This window comes from Pagrus major, chromosome 4 (assembly GCF_040436345.1).
Source record: "Pagrus major chromosome 4, Pma_NU_1.0".
In the NCBI taxonomy this organism is placed as follows: Eukaryota; Metazoa; Chordata; class Actinopteri; order Spariformes; family Sparidae; genus Pagrus; species Pagrus major.
In genome coordinates, this window is record NC_133218.1 from 17,532,152 (window position 1) to 17,549,860 (window position 17,709).

Here is a 17,709-nt window from a genome sequence, read left to right on the forward strand (position 1 = left end):
GACTTTCACAGTGCCGACCCCTGAGGGAAGCAGAATGAAGGTTTACAAGACCCGAGCAAGTGAAGGAAATGTAATTCGGAGTCTCGCCCTCTCACTGCCTTGTGTTTTTCTCATTGTCGGCTCTTTCCCCTCTCTCTCTGCCAATGTGTACTTTTAAGGCTTAAAGACAAAACTATTCCTCTGCCAAGGCAGAAATCCTTTTGTCGAAACTCACCCACTGTGTGTGCCACAAACACACGTACACAAACATTCAGCAATGCCTTTCATAGACGATCACCCCTGAATATTTTCTGCAACCGAGCACTGATGATGCAGACACACTTTCCAAGCCAGCGAGGGGAAATGTCATTAACTGTGTACCTTGCTGTAAGCATCACCATTACTCACTCATTCCCGTCTAGACGACATGGACATGCCAGCTCACCTGGGGCTGTATGGAGGAGGAAGAGGAGGAGGAGGAGGAGGAGGAGGCCCACCTGCCTCATCACAGGTGAGGTCAGCCTGTTTTGGGAAATATATTGCATGACAACCCCCGCTAATTCTATTAACATTAAATGGTAGGGCTCGGGGGGGAATTAATGATTAACAGAAAGCAAACAACCCTTTTTCAGGGACAACAGCGTGGCTCGTTCCTGAACTGGTCTGCTGAGTTTGAAAAAACGAAGCTTCACTGACAGAAGTCTGTGTGGAGGTTTGAGGAAAGCACTCAAGTACAGACCAACACAGTCCTTTCAACTGACACACACATAGTCAGTCAGACACCTCCGCAAACATACGCATGCACAGAAATACACAGACACCTCAGCAAACATAGTCTGCAAAGTATGCTGTTTGTTTTTCACCACATTTGTGTGTTGCATGCGGTCACGCAAGGATCTCATAAATGAAACATGAATTGAAGAAGTATTTCAGTGTAAACCCGCCAAAACTCTCCTCCCTGTCCTCGGTTTTGCAGACACACCTGTGTTAGCCTCCTGTTTTGACACCACTGCTAGAAATGATACACGGGCCCACTTGGTAGCTGTGCCAGCGTGAGCACAGCAGGGCTGCGGAGGCTTGATTCAGAGGGGGACGGTGGAGGAAGGGCAGAGTAGGATGAGGATGAGCTGTCTTGCTGAGTGAAGCTTGGGTCACAGTTCACACCCTGACATTTATTCTACCAGTGGCTAGCAGGAGGGATATAATAGCATTTCTCAGCGTTGGTATGGTGGTGATGATGTTGAGACTGTAAAGTGTGACCTCGCCTGCAAAGACAGACCAAAGTACCAAATTACAAACCTATCCCACGACAAGAACGTAGATTTTACATGACTGAAAAAACTTTTCACCACAGAAAAACTACACCTTTCTGTTACATTCATTGCCAAAAATGAACAATCTGTAGTGTGGTTGTGTTAAATAAACTATGGTTTAGGTATAGTTATGTTAGGGCAACTGAACCAAGGAATAAAACTGTGATTACATTTAATTAAAAGGCAAGTTTTAGATGCAAATCCGTGACGGGATACAAATCCAGTGCTTAGACACTTATCCACCAACCTGACCTCCACCCCCTTACTATCTGCCTGGCTACAGAAAGAGTCCACTTCTTACTGCATATGCGCTGAATTTTTAGAGAGCTACTTCGGATGACAGCAGAGTACAGATGAAGCAAGGAGAGGAGTGTCTGCTGTCATTGGCTGTAATTTGCACGCTCTGACCTGTCGGCGACTCAGCCAGATATTTAGCTGGCTAGATATCAAGGGGCTATCAGCAACATGTGGGGAAAGCTCTCCCTGAGCTCCTGGATCACGTCTTCGATCAGTTCACGGAAGCGCACACTGATCTGCCCCTAATCTAGGGCTCTTCGTCAGCGATCTTGTCAGCAAGGCCAAATCTCCATTAACTATTTGTCTTATCTGATTATGCATCCGAGTCGGGCTCCTCAAGGCTCAGTCCTTGGGCCACTTTTATTTAACATTTACATGCTTCCATTAAATCAAATAATGCCAACCTGAGGCCCAAGGTTACCGTTTGGAAAAGGGCGGGGATTTTTAAAAAATATTAAAAAATAAATTGGATGAACCATTTGTCTATCCTAGTCTATCACAGGCTAACTTCATCCAATGACATCAGCAGTAGGAGAGTGCTGCTACTGACAGCAGAGCCCATTGGTAATTGATAACTCTTGCGGAAGCTGGTCAGGAGAAGAGCGTAAACATCGAGAAAAGCCTCCCCTATTGGTCTTTGCTCATCTTTCAAAGAAGACATATTCACCAATTCAATATAACAGATGCTATAGAAGCATCTTAGCTAACCTCTTGACGAGCTGCCATTGTTGTTTTCACACCAACAGTCGCTTTCGGTGCTGGTAGCCACATCTAAACCACACCCGTCCCTGTCAGTGGTTCCTCATAGGACGCTGCGTGGTTGAAGCACTGTGGTACAGCCACAAGTGCATAGCTTGAAGTCTGGCAGGACGGATTAGCAAGATCACATGATCTTATGAATCAAGCTGCCTCACAAGGTTAAAATATTGCAAAGCAAACTCTTAAATATACCAACAAAATAGTTGTAAACATACAACTAAACATATGACTGCAGTACCATGTACTTGCTATGCTGATTTGTAATCTTGTGATCTCAGGCATGTTACAAGTCTCTGCAAGTGACTTTTTCATATTATAGCTTGAGATACTACAAGAAATGTGGTTTCACTGTACTGACGAGAAGAGCAGTTCCCATACACTTTTATGGGCTGTTCACACATTGATGCCACATTACCCCGACACTTGACTGAGAATCTTAACTATTTTCATATTTTTCACAAGTGAAAGAAACTGAACTCACTGGCTACCTGGATGATAGACAGGTAATCCTAAAGGTCAGCAGTAAGGTAAAATAATTATGATGGCTAAAACAAATAAAACCACGATCAAGATATACTGGTCCAAATTGTGGTCAGACAAAAGGGAAAGTGAAGTCAGTTACATCACAGAAACATCATCAAAGAGTATGTTCACGTGGGTGAGGATATCATTCCACATTGTCTTATGTTATCCGTTCATTTTTTTTCCCTCATGTAACCATCCCCCGCACTCCTCTTTCCTCTCCACTACCTTTTTTGGTCTCAGTCTGAATGCCTCTCTCCATTTGGCTCCATGTGAGACTGACTGCAGCCCGCCTCACACCATTTGCCACAGTGCTGTTTTCTGAAGAAAATGCCAGAATGTTTAACTTACTGTGCCACAGAGAGCCAAACACTATAACCACTTCAAGTCTAGTGTCCTTGCTACTTAAATGTGACTGTTAATGGTTAACGGACCTCTCAGACTGACAGCCAAATAAAGCAAACTTATGGTAGTAATAATAAACTCCAAGGCTCATTTGGCTATGGCTGTGGAAATACTCCAGCTTGGCTGGGACTCACATGTATGGCAGTTCAGCACAAAAAAATTATAACCAAGCTGTGAGAGAATGACTCACAGTCTGTGGATGGGCACACCGACAGACCTTATTACATTATTTCCCAGCAGAATAGTTTTCTGCATGGAGGAAACATTAAGACTGAATTGAAAGGACTTTCCCAAAGCTTTTGCTGTTAAATCGCGACGCGGGCACACCATCATAGTTCACCACTTCAAGTAGATTTACAAGTCTATTAAAACAACTTCACACTCTTGGAAACAAAATTATCTTGTTATGAAGCCAGAATAGGTTGATGTATGACTTATTACTTCATTACTCAGTTGTGCCAGGAAGTGAAATTTCTGATTTGTGTATGCTTACGAGAAAAGGTAACAAGCAAGGAGGACAAGATGCAACAATCAAGAAGAACCTCAATCAGACCTTCTTAAAAACGTTGACCCCTGCATCACATCCACTTTGGCTGTCTGTAATTATTTGTCGGACAACCCAGGGTAATCTGTCTCATCCTGCAGCTCCAAAGGCCGTTAAACAGATGATGATAGAAGCCTCATAAAAACAAGTATGATATCATCACATGTGCATACATGTGTGTTTGTGCCTCGCTGTTTATGTGTTCGATGTCTCTCTCCATTTCTAACCTCCTATAATTATACAGCTCATACTCCCCTGAAGGCATCCAGCAGATGACATCAGACAGACCACAAGCAAGTGACTTATTCAAAAGGGAAAAGCTGGAACATCTTCACGTGTTCACACATTATAGAGGCTGCTGTGACCTCTGACTCACTGGAGACTGCGATGCAAAAGGAGGTGTGAGGTGCACATAAAGGTAGAGGAAGTGACATATCAGTGATTTCAATACATACCTATATGGAAAACAAAAGTCTCTCCTGATATTTATGTAGATACTGTATATCAGTTTGAACTATCGTTGAACTAAACATTGCATAAATGGATTAAAATGCCTCCAGACACAGAAGTATTTGAATCATATACAGTACAATCTAAATATAACTTGCAGCTATTGGAAATGTGACAGCGACATGGAGAAGAATTGTGAAAGTTTGTGTTTGTTGTGGAGATGTCTGGGTTTGTGGTGAGTGTTTCAGAACCAAAGAGGAAGTCTGGAGGTTGGAGGTCTGAGGTGAGGTCACTGAGGAGAGGTCGCACTGGCTAATAATTGAGGAAATTCTCTGAAAATAGGAAGTAAAACCTGTGAAAATGTGTTTACTTGCTAAGAAACTTGAATTCACAGTCATGTGCACAAATGCACAACACACGTAGTCAACTAAGGGTAGATATGAGGATATGGATTTCTTATCCTAAAGGGACATCCGTGTGTGTAATTCTAGTGAATTCAGCTCATTAAAGATGGAGGGCATAGGTCAGTATTAAGCTTGTGAATAACTTGTTTCTCAAAGAACAAATTCTGACATCACATATGAGTCTCTTTCAGGACATCTGTTTGGTGTTTCATCCACAGGAATGTGTCTAATTAATGTTTTTTTTTTTGTTGTTTAGCTTTTTTTTAATCTACTATTTTTTATAACTCTCTTAAAGCACATCAGAATTTTCCCCTATTAATCAAATTGCATACAGATCTTACTTTGGTCATAATAAAAATTATTGGCCTGTGACTCAGACTCCACAACATCATTATTTGACAGAAGTGTTAAGCTAACAGAGGCTCCTGCAGCCAGCTGATTTTTGATTCACTTTTTTCCCAACTGTCTGCATTACAGGAAAGAGGTGGAGACAAACCAGAATGGCTTTTTGACTCGTTTTCCCACCAATATTTTTCCAAAATGTTAGGCTTCCGCAAAGTTAACTTAAATTGAAATAATTCCAGCTGAGTTACGGAAATTAAACAGTAATCCGAGCATGTAATACATAATTTTATAACCACTTCCAATGTATCCACCGTTCATATCTTATTACTGCCATTCTGAGAGGAAAAATCTTATGTAACCGTAAATTAAAGGAGGAAGAGCAAATATACTGTGAGATGGAGAGCTGTGTGTAAGAGTATGTTAGAGTTCACTATTGACTTAAATAACACCGACCCAGACGGTGAGTCCCTGAAGACTAGACCAATGAAAACAGCACCTCTCTTTTGTGGTTGTGCTCAACACGACCCTCTTCCCTGTGCAAACGCAGCCGGTCGAACTGCACATCAAGAACTCGCACACCCACTCGCTTCATCTCCGCAGGCTCTCTGCTGCGGTGGAAACTCTGTGGACAGTGACATCATCATTCCGAGACCACTGAGTAACATTACAGAGAAGAGTGGAAATGTAGTCCCGGGCAACGAGTAACATCGCATCACCACGGCACGGTGATACTGTCATTACTGCACCACAACCACGGAAGCAAAGGCAACAATCGAGGAACATCACACACACACATAGCACAAATGAGCAAAAACATCTCTCCGGGAGACAAAGTGAGCTCATTTATTCTCTCAAGTCTTCTTTCCAGAAAATCTGGCTTAATGATAAAAACATTAAGGAATGAATCACCAATGCTTAAATGACATGTTCTGGACAGCACCGGATGGCCTTTGTGTACTCGTTTGCTATCACATCCTTCCCTTCCATCATTTGTCTATCCAATATCTCAAGAGCCACCTTTAAACAAACACTCCCAGGGGGGTGAGCTATTTTTTGATATGTTTATCTGTGCCTTGGAAGATAAGAGGTTCTGGTAAATTCTTGTGCATATTTGCTCTCGACTCTCTCCTGTGGATTGGAAACATATGGCTTCATTGCATAACATAGGCGAAGAGGGCAAACATGGGCAGAAACGACTTCACATAATTATATGAAATGGGAGGTCGGTAGGCTCCCTGTGTGGCTACAGCTTTGAATTGTGGCCACTGGCCTTCGCTGCAGAACACAAGCTTCTTTACACATGCCTGAAAACAAATGGAGGCTTAGTCAGTGTTTCCTTTTCCCAGGAATCAGCAGTTTACCACAGTTTGACACAGCACAGAGGACAAAGAGTTCCCCGTCCACGCTGCTGCATTAAATCACAATCTGTAAGATACGATTCAGTTCTTATCACTTTAAATTAAATTAATTAATCCTTCAAGGTCATAGTCTGCAAACCACAGAATACAAACACAGACTAGGAGAAAACAAGGGATTTAATACGTTTTAAGAATAATAAATAATTCAGTTCATAGAAGGTGCAAAATGCACATTCAGTGTTCAAACAGCTTTTGCAATCTATCTGCACTGCCTGAAACGCCTGGTTTGGAGTCAAGCCTTTACTTCCATAACTTATGCGCATCACTATGTAACAGGCATTATATAAATAGATATTTTGTATATATCTATTATGGAAAAACCAGGAAAAAGTTATTTTAGATCACACTACCTTGCTCTACAACCTGCCCGTTAAATAATGCAAATGTCCACTCACAATGTTAAAAAGTGAGAAGTTCCTGGATCCACACCAAAAGTTAATGAGATCTATTCTGGGCCGAGATCCATTCTCCATCCAAGTGTCGTGGAAATCTGCTCGTTAGTTTTTGTGTAATCCTGCTGACAAACCAACCAACCAACCAATGGACACAGGTAAAGAAATAAATAACCTCCTTGGTGGAGGTAATTAAAGGATGGCACCACCAAAAACAGGTTAAAACACATGACAGGTGCCTGCTATCAGTCCTAGATTTGATTGATACATCTTTCAATACATGGACTCACAATAGACAACAATCGTATGCTACTAATTTCGAGCTTGAAAGTTCATTCTTGACCCTGGAAACACCTAAAACAAACTCAACTCAAGGTTGAAAGTGGAAAACAAACTAAGTTGTCAAAGTTGACTAATGGTTTCTGATGCTGTTTCTATTTCATTTCATTCATATTTTTATACCTCAAATGTATATGGCTGAAAAAAGTATGGATTGGATCTTTAAACTATTTCCAGTGAAGAGTGATGAATCATTTCTGTGGGTTTGGGTCAGAGGAGGTCACACTCTGTCTTAAAAGGCTACAACAAGCACTGTGACTTTTAAACCCTCTGTTCACGGAAATGGTCCATTGTTTCACTGCTTTACTAAATACAGATCAGAGGCTCCTTTAACTCGTTTGGGGAAAGACAGAGAACTTTTCAGCTTCGGGGAGTGTTCAGCACCCAGATGCACTTTTCAAATTATGTTTTGTCCTATTAGTGATGTGTTTTTGACCCTTTCCTAGCCGCCAACCACACCCTCTATTTCCTTCTCATTTTGTTCCTCACTTGTTGTCTAACTCATCCTATAGATTGACATCCTGAAGAGTGTCACTAAGTGTGTGTTACTCAGCTTTTTAACCTGCCTTAGATCCTTCTTTTTTGTCACCCTTTAAAATATTCTGCTTGGTAACAAAGCTCCACTTGCTTTCATTCACCCCTTTTAAGGAGCAAAACACTGTCACACCACAAGTATTCCTGACGTGAAATACGGTTGAAGAGGCATGCTCAAGGCAGCGTCATTCACGCTTTCATACTTCTGGTTTTGTCGCGTGAGGCTAGCTGTGCAGACAATTACTGATTGTTCAAACTATGATCTAAGTCTCCTGTCTGGTTCTGAGTTTGATTCAGAGCTGAATACAAATACAGTCCACATTCCACACATGTCATGCCCCCTTTTACAGTAGTAGGCACCATTTTTCATGTGTTGTATACATTACTATTTGCCAGAAAACACAGCAGGTATGAACTGCCCTCTAACCCTGAGCTGAACTAAGCAGAGAGTGCAGAGCTGTTTATTTCTTGGCCAGACAGATGTGTTTAGAGAGTGAGGATCTTTGCAGGTTAAGGGCACTCTGACTGATGGGGCAGGGTATACAAGAAGGGAGTCAGACTCTAAGCTGATATAACACAGCTGGCTGGCAGATTGCATTACTCTAAAATACCCAAACGGTCCACGAAAGTGAGGAAAGGTGGGATACAGTTGGGGTGCTGTAAGTGCTCCATAGAGACTGTGTGAAAGCAAATCTGGAATAGACGGGTGAGTGTTTATCACCCCAAAGAGATGCAGCTCCAGATGTGCAGAGGACACATGCAAAAATTCACATACATGTGCATTGTGCAACAATGGACAAGCAGAAATATTCATACTTTCTCACATATGCAGTCCAGTATGCACGGTCCTTACACCAAATTACTGTGCAGAGGAAAGAGACGCACAACAATTTCAACAAGTTTATTAGCTTTTCTAGAGCTTTTGATTCTTTATAGATATAGTTTGCCATTTGTTGTGTAAATGGAGATGTTCTATTAACAATGTTTTTCTTCTCAACATTTGAATTACCTATTAGGGCTGGGCAATATACCAATATTTTATTGTTATCATGGTATGAGACTATGAATCTTCTTAGATTTAGATATTGTTAAATCATGACATAGCATTAGTGTTGTCTTCTCCTGTTTTTAACGGCTGCATTACAGTAAAATTATGTAATTTTCTGAAATTACCAGACTGTTCAACTTGTTCTATTACTTGCCTTTACCCACTTAGTCATTACATCCACATTACTGACCATTATTTATCAATAATCTCATTGTGTTTATATATTAAAGTACCAACAGTCAACCAAACAATATTACTAATACTGATATTGAAGTATTTGGTAAAAAATATTGTGATAGTTGATTGTGGCATGCAGTCCTAGCAATTATGAAGTGATTTGAGGAGATTTCAAAATATCAAGATGTATATCTTGTTTCATGTATATCTTGATATAGCCTAAAAAACATTGCAATTTTATTATATTATTATAAGGCTTTGAGGCTGTACTAAATGCTAATGTCGGCATGCCAATATGCTGACAATGACAATGCTGTGTGCTATAAAGGCTTTATTGTGATGTTTTCTTGATCATCTTCCATACAGTTATTTATGTCAGACTCCATTGCACATTTTTATACTTCTTATAAAGTTAAACTAATAATAATAATAATAATAATAATAATAATAATCAATTTGAAACTAAGTAGTAGGGTAAGAGGGGACATTGGGTTTGGGGATGGGAAAGGGAAAGGGAAAGGGAGAGGGGTTTATTGTTCCTCATCTTAGAGACTGAAAAGGCAGGTCATTTTTTGGGTATTGGTCTCTGATTGACATGGCACAGTCAGTTTAGCACACTTTGATATGTAGAGTGGAGGAGCAGGGGATCGAACCAATGACCCTCTGATGAGTGGACCACACGCTCCCCACAGCCACCCTAAGTAGTTATAATAATGTTAACCATGTTCACCATTTTAGTTTAGCATGTTAGCATACTGACATTTGCTAATCAGCACAAAACACAAAGTATAGTTGAGGCTGATGGGAATGTATTAGTTTTGCAGGTACTCGCTCATAAAGCAAAGTTTAACACATTGAAATGTTCCTTTATGGTGGCACTGGAGAAACAGTCATTAGTATCCCAAGAGCCGAGCCCTGGCGGTGAAGATTACGTGATATGATCAAAGGCTCCAGAACAGCTTATAAATGGGCCGTGTTTTGTCAACAGCTTAATTCTGAGGTCAAGAATGAGCTCTAAAACTCAAAGAGTTAAGGTTCTCAAACAAATCATTTTGGATTTGCTGTGCCTCCTCGCTTCATTACACTCTGACTCAGCAACAAGGAATTTTTCAGCTCTTCAGATAAAACAAAAATTGGCTTATTTGCACGTTTCTAGCCATGTTGTTCACGTTTTATGAGTCTTTTAAATGTTCATCTGTGGGAGCAAACACTTAAAAAGCCTCAACTCTGTCATCCTCTGGCTCCTGTCCACTGAGGCGGGGCCAGAGTGTTGTGTACTTGGTCGTGGCCTCATGGGAGTAATCTGTCCTCTTAAAACCACACCAAACAGCACCAGCATTTATTAAAGCCCCTGTCTGGTTGACAGCCTCCCCCTTTAACTCATCTGCTTGGAAGTGGTTTGCCACGAGAGGAAAGCAGGCAGAAAAACACAAAACAAGTGTTGCAAAGGAGCATGAGATAGGTTGGTTCCCCTTTGTGCCTCAATGCAATGAGCAAGAGAAAAAACTGGTACATTTGCACAGGTGGAAGAAAGATGTCTGACCAAGTCAAACCCCAAAGGATCAGCTGGTTATATAACGCTCACAACTATGTAGTGTTTTCTAGACTCATCTAAGGAGAAGAGAGCTCAGGCGTATCTTATCCTGCTTTCAAGCACAAAAAAAAAATAGATCAGACTTGTGTGCTACAGTGGTGTTTTTTTGAGGGGAAGTCTCTTATCCCGGCTCCAGAAAGATAACATTGTGTTGTTGTTGCTGTCTCATATGGTTTCTATGCAGAACGCATGCTGGCTTCATTTGAGACTGTAATCTCAGTGAGACATCGCCTGACATTTTAAACAGGATAGACCTTGTCTGAAAATGTCTCCATGATTTCAGCTGGCTAGAATGAAAACACTGTGTGATGATTCAGCACTTTAAACACACAATGGAGCTGACACAGGAGTACACAAACCAATGTGGACATGCAGAAAAGCTTTGTATAACTTTTAGAGCTTACAGCAAAACATTTTTAAGGTTTTTCATCTTCCCTCAATGCCAAGGACATCAGCGATGTAACTGTTAGCCCAACAACTTCCTTTAGCTTCACATACATTTTAGCATCATATGAACTTTTCTATCAGCCGCACAAAAAAGGTAGTTACTTCTACTGGGTTCACACAAAGATGGAAAGAAACAAGTGTGGTTACTAAATGCATATCCTTACTTATATTTTTATAGAATAGTTGCATAATACTTTTGAGTATTTTTACATTTCTTAAAACATATCTGACAGGGATCTTAAAAACACTACATACTCGTGCTTTGTGTTTTACATTTATACTTGTACTCCATTACATTTTAGATGGAAATAGTGTTTTTTATTCAGCTAGATTTACTTCACAGTTATAGTCACGAGCCAATTTGCAGAGTAAGATTTTGCATCAAAAATCGGTTCACAAAATATGAAATATTATACCTTAAATTACACAACAGAGTTGGTTCAAATGAGCTCAAATTCAACCAGCTACAGTATTAAAACTTTGTTATGCATCAGTAGCACCGATCCAATAATGTCACTAATTGCATTCTGCACAATGAATATTCGTTAATTTCTGATTGAAATAGAAACTTAAGAGTTATTATCGATCATTAATATGAGCCTTGTTACAAGTATTTATTTTCATTTTTCTCAAAAACATGCTTTTGAAAGCATCTTAATATTCCCTCTGTAAAAGCCATTTTGATTTATGTTAAAATCAGTGTTGATAGACCTATACAATCTGGTTTTTTTTATAACTCTCGACTTTTAGGTTATGAATTTACCTTGTGGACAGTGGCGGGCCCACTCTTTCATTCCCATAGAGAGGTGTTTCATTTCACAGCCTTAAACTTTCACATTTTTCTCAAAGAGAAAGCCAATTTTGTCCTGAGTGGGTTGTGAAGAATTCAGTCAGGGACAAAAATGATGTAACCTGAGGACCCTTAAGACTGATTTAATGGCAGGGGGCCACATCTGCCATAACTCTCTGTCAAGTTAGTATACACTGGACAGGGTGGAGAAAGACCATATGCTCCATGTTCTCAACTGTCACTGCAATAAGAGCTGTATCTCTGGCTGAGATCCTGTGAACCCATTACGGAAAGTTTTTTTCCCTTCAAACTGTAATAAACTGAGAGGGATGTCGGCTGCTGCTCCACTATGAGAACATGACTCTCACAAGAAAACACTCGGTTGGATAAGCTCTTGTTGATTGACTCCTTCTCAATGAAGGTATGCTCATCCAAGTGATTCGTAAACAATACCATTTGTCTTGCAGAATGTAAGAATTATATATTTCATGTGTCTTTGCTTTTCGACTAAAGATGCAATCTATGCAGTTCAGTGGAAATATTTCAGAATAAAGGTTTTTCATGTCGTCACTGATGATTACTCACTTCAAAATCTGTCCACTGTACATTTTTCACACATAAATAAACTGACAAAAGGACAGTTCAATCTTGCTGATTCGCCCCTTTTACCCCAAATAGGACAAGAAGTAAGCATTGCTCATCATTTTTCTTAAAACTATGTGCTAATGTCTGCAACAGAGAAAGAGGAAGGAATCCCAACTGTGATATGCAGACACAGCAAGTGGGAGAGCCATACAGTGTGTCAACAACCAGTGGAGCAATAAGACTTTACAGTGGACACAGTTAAGAGGGTATTAAGTTTGTCATCTTTGGCAACACAATCCGTGGTCTTTCTCTGCCAACTGTTAAATCAAACTCCACAAAACTGTCAAATAATTCTCGGAAGTCCATTTAACTCTCGAACAATAACTGGGCTGAAATGTTGTATAAAATCTTAAAGTGACATCACCTTCAACTGAAACAACTAAAGCCTGTTTGAGAGTTAAACTGTTATGATTTGATATTCTCCATCTTGATCACATCTTCTTGTTTTTGTCCATGTAAATTGCAGCTCTTGCACCATCCAGTGGTTAGGATGGGTATTACATCAGTACAAAAGGCACCGATGCAGCTTTGTGTCCTACCTTTAAACACACTGCCAAGTGTATTTTGATCCTATCAAAACTACAGAGTAAAACCAACAAAATGAGGTACCATTCCTCTTGTAAAGAATTCATCCAGATAAACATAAAAATGTGGATAAAATTCAAACCAGACACAAGTCTTCATTTCATACATACATTTATTTTATATAAAAGAAAACAAGGGTTGCAATATTAACAGTTATTCACACAGGGCCATCACTGGAAAACGACCGTATCCAACATGGCAGCTAGGCACTGAACAATGTTGGATGTCATTAAAACATCTACATGCTCCTCCAAGTGCCTCTTGGGGTCCTGCAAGAAACACAGAATAAAATTAGAGAAGAAAAACAGACAAAAAACGACAACGGTGAGAGGTGATTTTGTAATGACTATGTTTCACATAAGTTCTGACAAGTCTGGTTTCAACTACCTTCAGGAAACTTTAATGACAAAGTGACACGATCTCTGCTCGTACCGACATGTCTGCACAGTCTGACTCTAATCCAATGCGCTCTCTCTCTCTCTCTCTCATTTACCTCTAAACAACACCAGTGACGAACACTGACTTTTATGTATACATTTTTGTCATATAATAAAAAAATAAAATAAAAGATTGTTACCTGTTTTCCAACATTCTTGATTGCCAGCTGTTCTGGGGTCATTTTGTCCTCTTCTTCAACAGCCTGAGGTGGAAACACAACAGTGTCTTGAGATTGCAGAGGAGCACAACGGGAGCACAACGGGAGCAGGCACCGTGCGCTTATTTAAAACGCATGCAATGCTTTTTACAGGTTTTGTGCTGAACAATTGAATGAAGTGATGGAGCAGTGATTCGCCAACACCACTGCTCTTTATTCCCTGCACAACGAGATTACGCAGCAAGATTTTTTTTTTTAAAAAGGTGCACTCGTAGTTTTGGAAGAGAAATTCAAACTCCAAAAAGTAATAATTACAATATTAATAAGGTAATACTCCAAGCTCAGAAATATTTATTTGATGGATATATTTCCATAACTGATTAAACAAGCTGTCGGCAGAGGGGTATTAGCTCTCCAGACCAGTGTTTGAAGCTAGAAAGGTGGCTACTTCAAATATAAACCAAGTGAAACAGTACAAAATTGTGTTGCCCTTCAATGAAGGTGTGCATCAGTTTATTGAGTCAAGAAAGTCAATAACAATTTTTGTCTTATGATTAAAATTTCTTTCCCAAAACACTATAGTGCACTTTTTAAATCAATTATAAGAATTATTCATTAAATATTACTCATGAAGTAATGCATATCTTTGTTCCTTTTATGCCATTTTAATTGCCGTGAGTTGTTTTGATTGTGCTAAATTGATGAATAAATATATAAAAATGACTGGATAAGGTCTAAAAGCTGTACCTTATTATAGTTCTTAGCCAGCTCCAGCATCTCCTTGACAATGGTCTCATTGAGCTTGCAGTGCTCACTGTAGTCCTGCAGGGTCAGACCCTCCATCCAGCTCTTCTTGTGCAGGTTCAACAGCATCTGAGGAATAATAAAAGTTATGTGTCTTACGCTCTGTTAAAAACACTCAAATAAATCCTTGTGTGATGAGTGCATTCTCAAACCTTTTGCTCCAGCTCGTTTTTCCTGTAATTGATGGTGATGGAGTAGTAATGTCTGTTTAGTCCATGAATCAGAGCCTGAAAACATGAAATCAAATATTTAGTACCTGTGCTGACAGAAAATCCTAAATATTAATGTTAATATGCCGAATTAGATCTTTGACAGCAACATAGGATTGAGTCACATTAAAGTAGTTTCATATTGAGACGTGAGAAGTAACAAGGTGATCTCTGATGTGATGTTTATCCGTCCACTTATAGCAAAGAAAACTGACAATCAGCAGAAATTAAACCTAATTTGACTCAAACAACCATTAGGATGAAACTTTGCTCCTCTTCATCGGGACACAAGTATTGTGCTTGTGCGGCTCAGAGGTGGGGAAAGACCAACCAAACCATTCAAGGCCTTTCAGAAGAAATTCACCTGAAACTATGGTGATGATGTAATTTACAGTGTGTTACCTGGATTGAAGGCTTGTTCAGATGACCCAGGTTTGATGTGGTTTGTCTTGGTTCATGACCCAGCACCATCATGTTGGCATTGATCAGTCTGAAGGCATCAATAACAACCTGTAGAAGACAGGGGCAGTTTATTGAATTGGTCAATTTGGATTCACAATTAATAGCAAATCATTACTTAATAGATCTTGAATGTAACTAAAATAAGAGCTAAAGAGTTACAAGGTACTTCTGCAGCAGCCACACATCTTTACCTTTCCTTTGACGCTCTGAATGGGATCAACCACCACTGCGACGGCGCGCTCTGACAGGGCCTCGAAGCTCTGCTGTGTGTTGATGTCCACGCCAGACAACCAACAGCCAAAACCAGGATGACTGTGGTACCATCCCACCACCATCTCTGGTCTGATGAACAGCAAAAAATAAATAAAAATTAGCCAAGAATTTTGATGCTTCATCGACTATGTGAGGTTTCATTAAACAACTCAACCTTGAATTTACATGAAAACTGGTAGATTATTATTTTTACAAGTTGATTCCATTATTTTTAGGGCTATGCAGGCAAATAAACACTGATTATTTTCTAAATGTTGCAACTGTAAACATGTGTTGATAGTTTTACCTGCCAGTCTGCTTCAGCATGTCCAACATCTTGGCCTGGAAGACCGGGTCCACAGCTTCAACACTCACACCCTGTGAAGTAGAAAATTTGCACCATGAAATTTATTGTAAAATTGTCAAAATCAGCATTCAACAACTTTACTATCCCACTACATACATCAAACAAGAATAAGTCCTCTTTACTGATTATGTTATGGGGATTAGATTAGGTATTTCCTATACTGGATCCACAAAGATCTATATATTAGGATACATACTGTTCCTGACTGGGGCATGGCAAACACATCAATCACTCGCACTGTGTAGTCATCAACAAATTCTCCCAGCATCAGTCCCATGACCTCCATCGGTACACCAGCACGCCCGTGCTTCAACATCTGGTGTGGAGCAAACACATGAGATCAAAGGTACAGAAATGTTAATATAATTACAAAAACATGTATAAATACTTTGAAAGAGCATGTTTAATGCAGATGAAGTGTGATTACCTTGAGCAGAGCCAGAGAGGAGATGTACACCTGCTCAGCTGTGTCCACAGCAGGTGCATCTGTCGGGGGGCCCTGAGGAATCGAAACCAACTTTATTTATCAGTTCAGGTCTTTCAAATACAGTAGGTGCTCAGATTTATCATTACAATACACCAATTGTTCAGAATTATAATGCATGTAATGTATAATGGGTTATCACTTTGTATCTTTTAATAATGTGGTATGCTACATTATTAGGTTTGACAGATTTGTGCAAGCATGGATCCCAAATGTGCTATTGGCAGAAGCGTGGGTTTAGCCCACCAAATGTTTTGTGAATCTCATCTAATAATACCTCGAGATTAAGCTTGGATAGTTTGGGCCTAAACATCATTTTTGTTTATGTTCTTTATCTATGGACAATTCAAACATTGTGTTACCTGGCCAAGCCCTGGCATTCCACCTCCGAGCCTAAGCAGCCGGTCCATATCAGGATCTGTCAAACAAACAGACACAATAAAGACATTAGCTTACCTTCAGATTATACAACTGACCAGCAACCTGTACGACTGTCATATATCAGAGATACGTTTTTTATTTTCCATAAGTCCTTCACAAGATAAGTTATAACTAAACCAAGAAGCATTTTAAGACAGATCCTGTGCAAAGATGTCAAAATATGCACATAGCGGACTGGACTTGAAGGTCTTCACTTTAAAATTGAACTACAGTGGGAAATCTGTGTATGGGTCATGCTTATGATGTGCTTGGACTTCTCTCTACGAAGAGACCTGACAGGTGTCGTAAGCGTTTACTGATAAACATTATCTAGCTCAGCATTCGGTTTAATAACTAACGGTATATCGGTTTTTGTCACTTTCCGAGGAGTTTCAAAATATGTGTTGAAATTATGACCTAAACTAGTAAATGTTGGTGTATGAGACAGGCCATAGACGCATGTATTCAGTTTGGGACGTTATGGCTGTAAAGTTATTAAAGGACCCGTAGAAATCTTAAAGAAAACTGAAGTTAGCAACCAAATAGCTAGTTAGCTTCAGTTAGCCAAGTTAGCTTAATTACCCATAGTCACGTCAACACAGCAACAAGAGCCAGATACCGATACATTTATCTTTGATTCAAATCATCATTTAGTGTGTTTCAGCTTTAGCGTTAAAACAATTGGCAAATGTAGCATTAAGTGACATCAAATCGCTGGATTAATTGACTGGCAGGTGACGTTACCCAAAGCGTTAGCGTCCTGTTAGCCTACTCATGCTTAGCCTGTCAGCTCGCACAAAAAAGTAGCAACAAATTATCGACACTGAGTCCATCTTACCGTATTTTATGAAAGCTACTGACTGTGCTAAAGCTGTAGGTCTGCTTACCTGTTGTCAAATCTTTTGGATGTTCAGAAAAGTCTGTTTTATGTTCTGTCGAATAAAAGCGACTGCCTACAATGAATCAGCCAGAATTCTTCTTCTTCTTCTTCTTTTATTTTTTAGAAAAACTACTTCCGTCGCACAGATGACGTGTTTTGTTGCAGCCCGCCTGCCGACTGCAAAGTCTAGATCCGCCACAAGGGGGCGCCAAAGCCATTGTACTTGATACTCATACTGCTGCTTCTGCT

The 17,709-nt window shown here is 39.9% G+C and overlaps 1 protein-coding gene across 1 annotated transcript; it reads right to left on the bottom strand.

Moving 5' to 3' along the window:
• Nucleotides 1-13,081: 13,081 nt before the first annotated feature.
• psmd14 (proteasome 26S subunit, non-ATPase 14) lies at nucleotides 13,082-17,564 on the bottom strand. Its single transcript, XM_073464321.1, has 11 exons — nucleotides 17,468-17,564; nucleotides 16,523-16,578; nucleotides 16,104-16,175; nucleotides 15,873-15,992; nucleotides 15,617-15,687; nucleotides 15,249-15,399; nucleotides 14,998-15,105; nucleotides 14,539-14,613; nucleotides 14,330-14,455; nucleotides 13,565-13,627; nucleotides 13,082-13,256 (listed from the first exon to the last, which is right to left on the bottom strand). The coding sequence occupies exons 2-11, from the start codon at nucleotides 16,568-16,570 to the stop codon at nucleotides 13,158-13,160; spliced, it is 933 nt and encodes a 310-aa protein (XP_073320422.1). The 5' UTR covers nucleotides 16,571-16,578; nucleotides 17,468-17,564; the 3' UTR covers nucleotides 13,082-13,157.
• Between the last annotated feature and the right edge of the window lie 145 nt (nucleotides 17,565-17,709).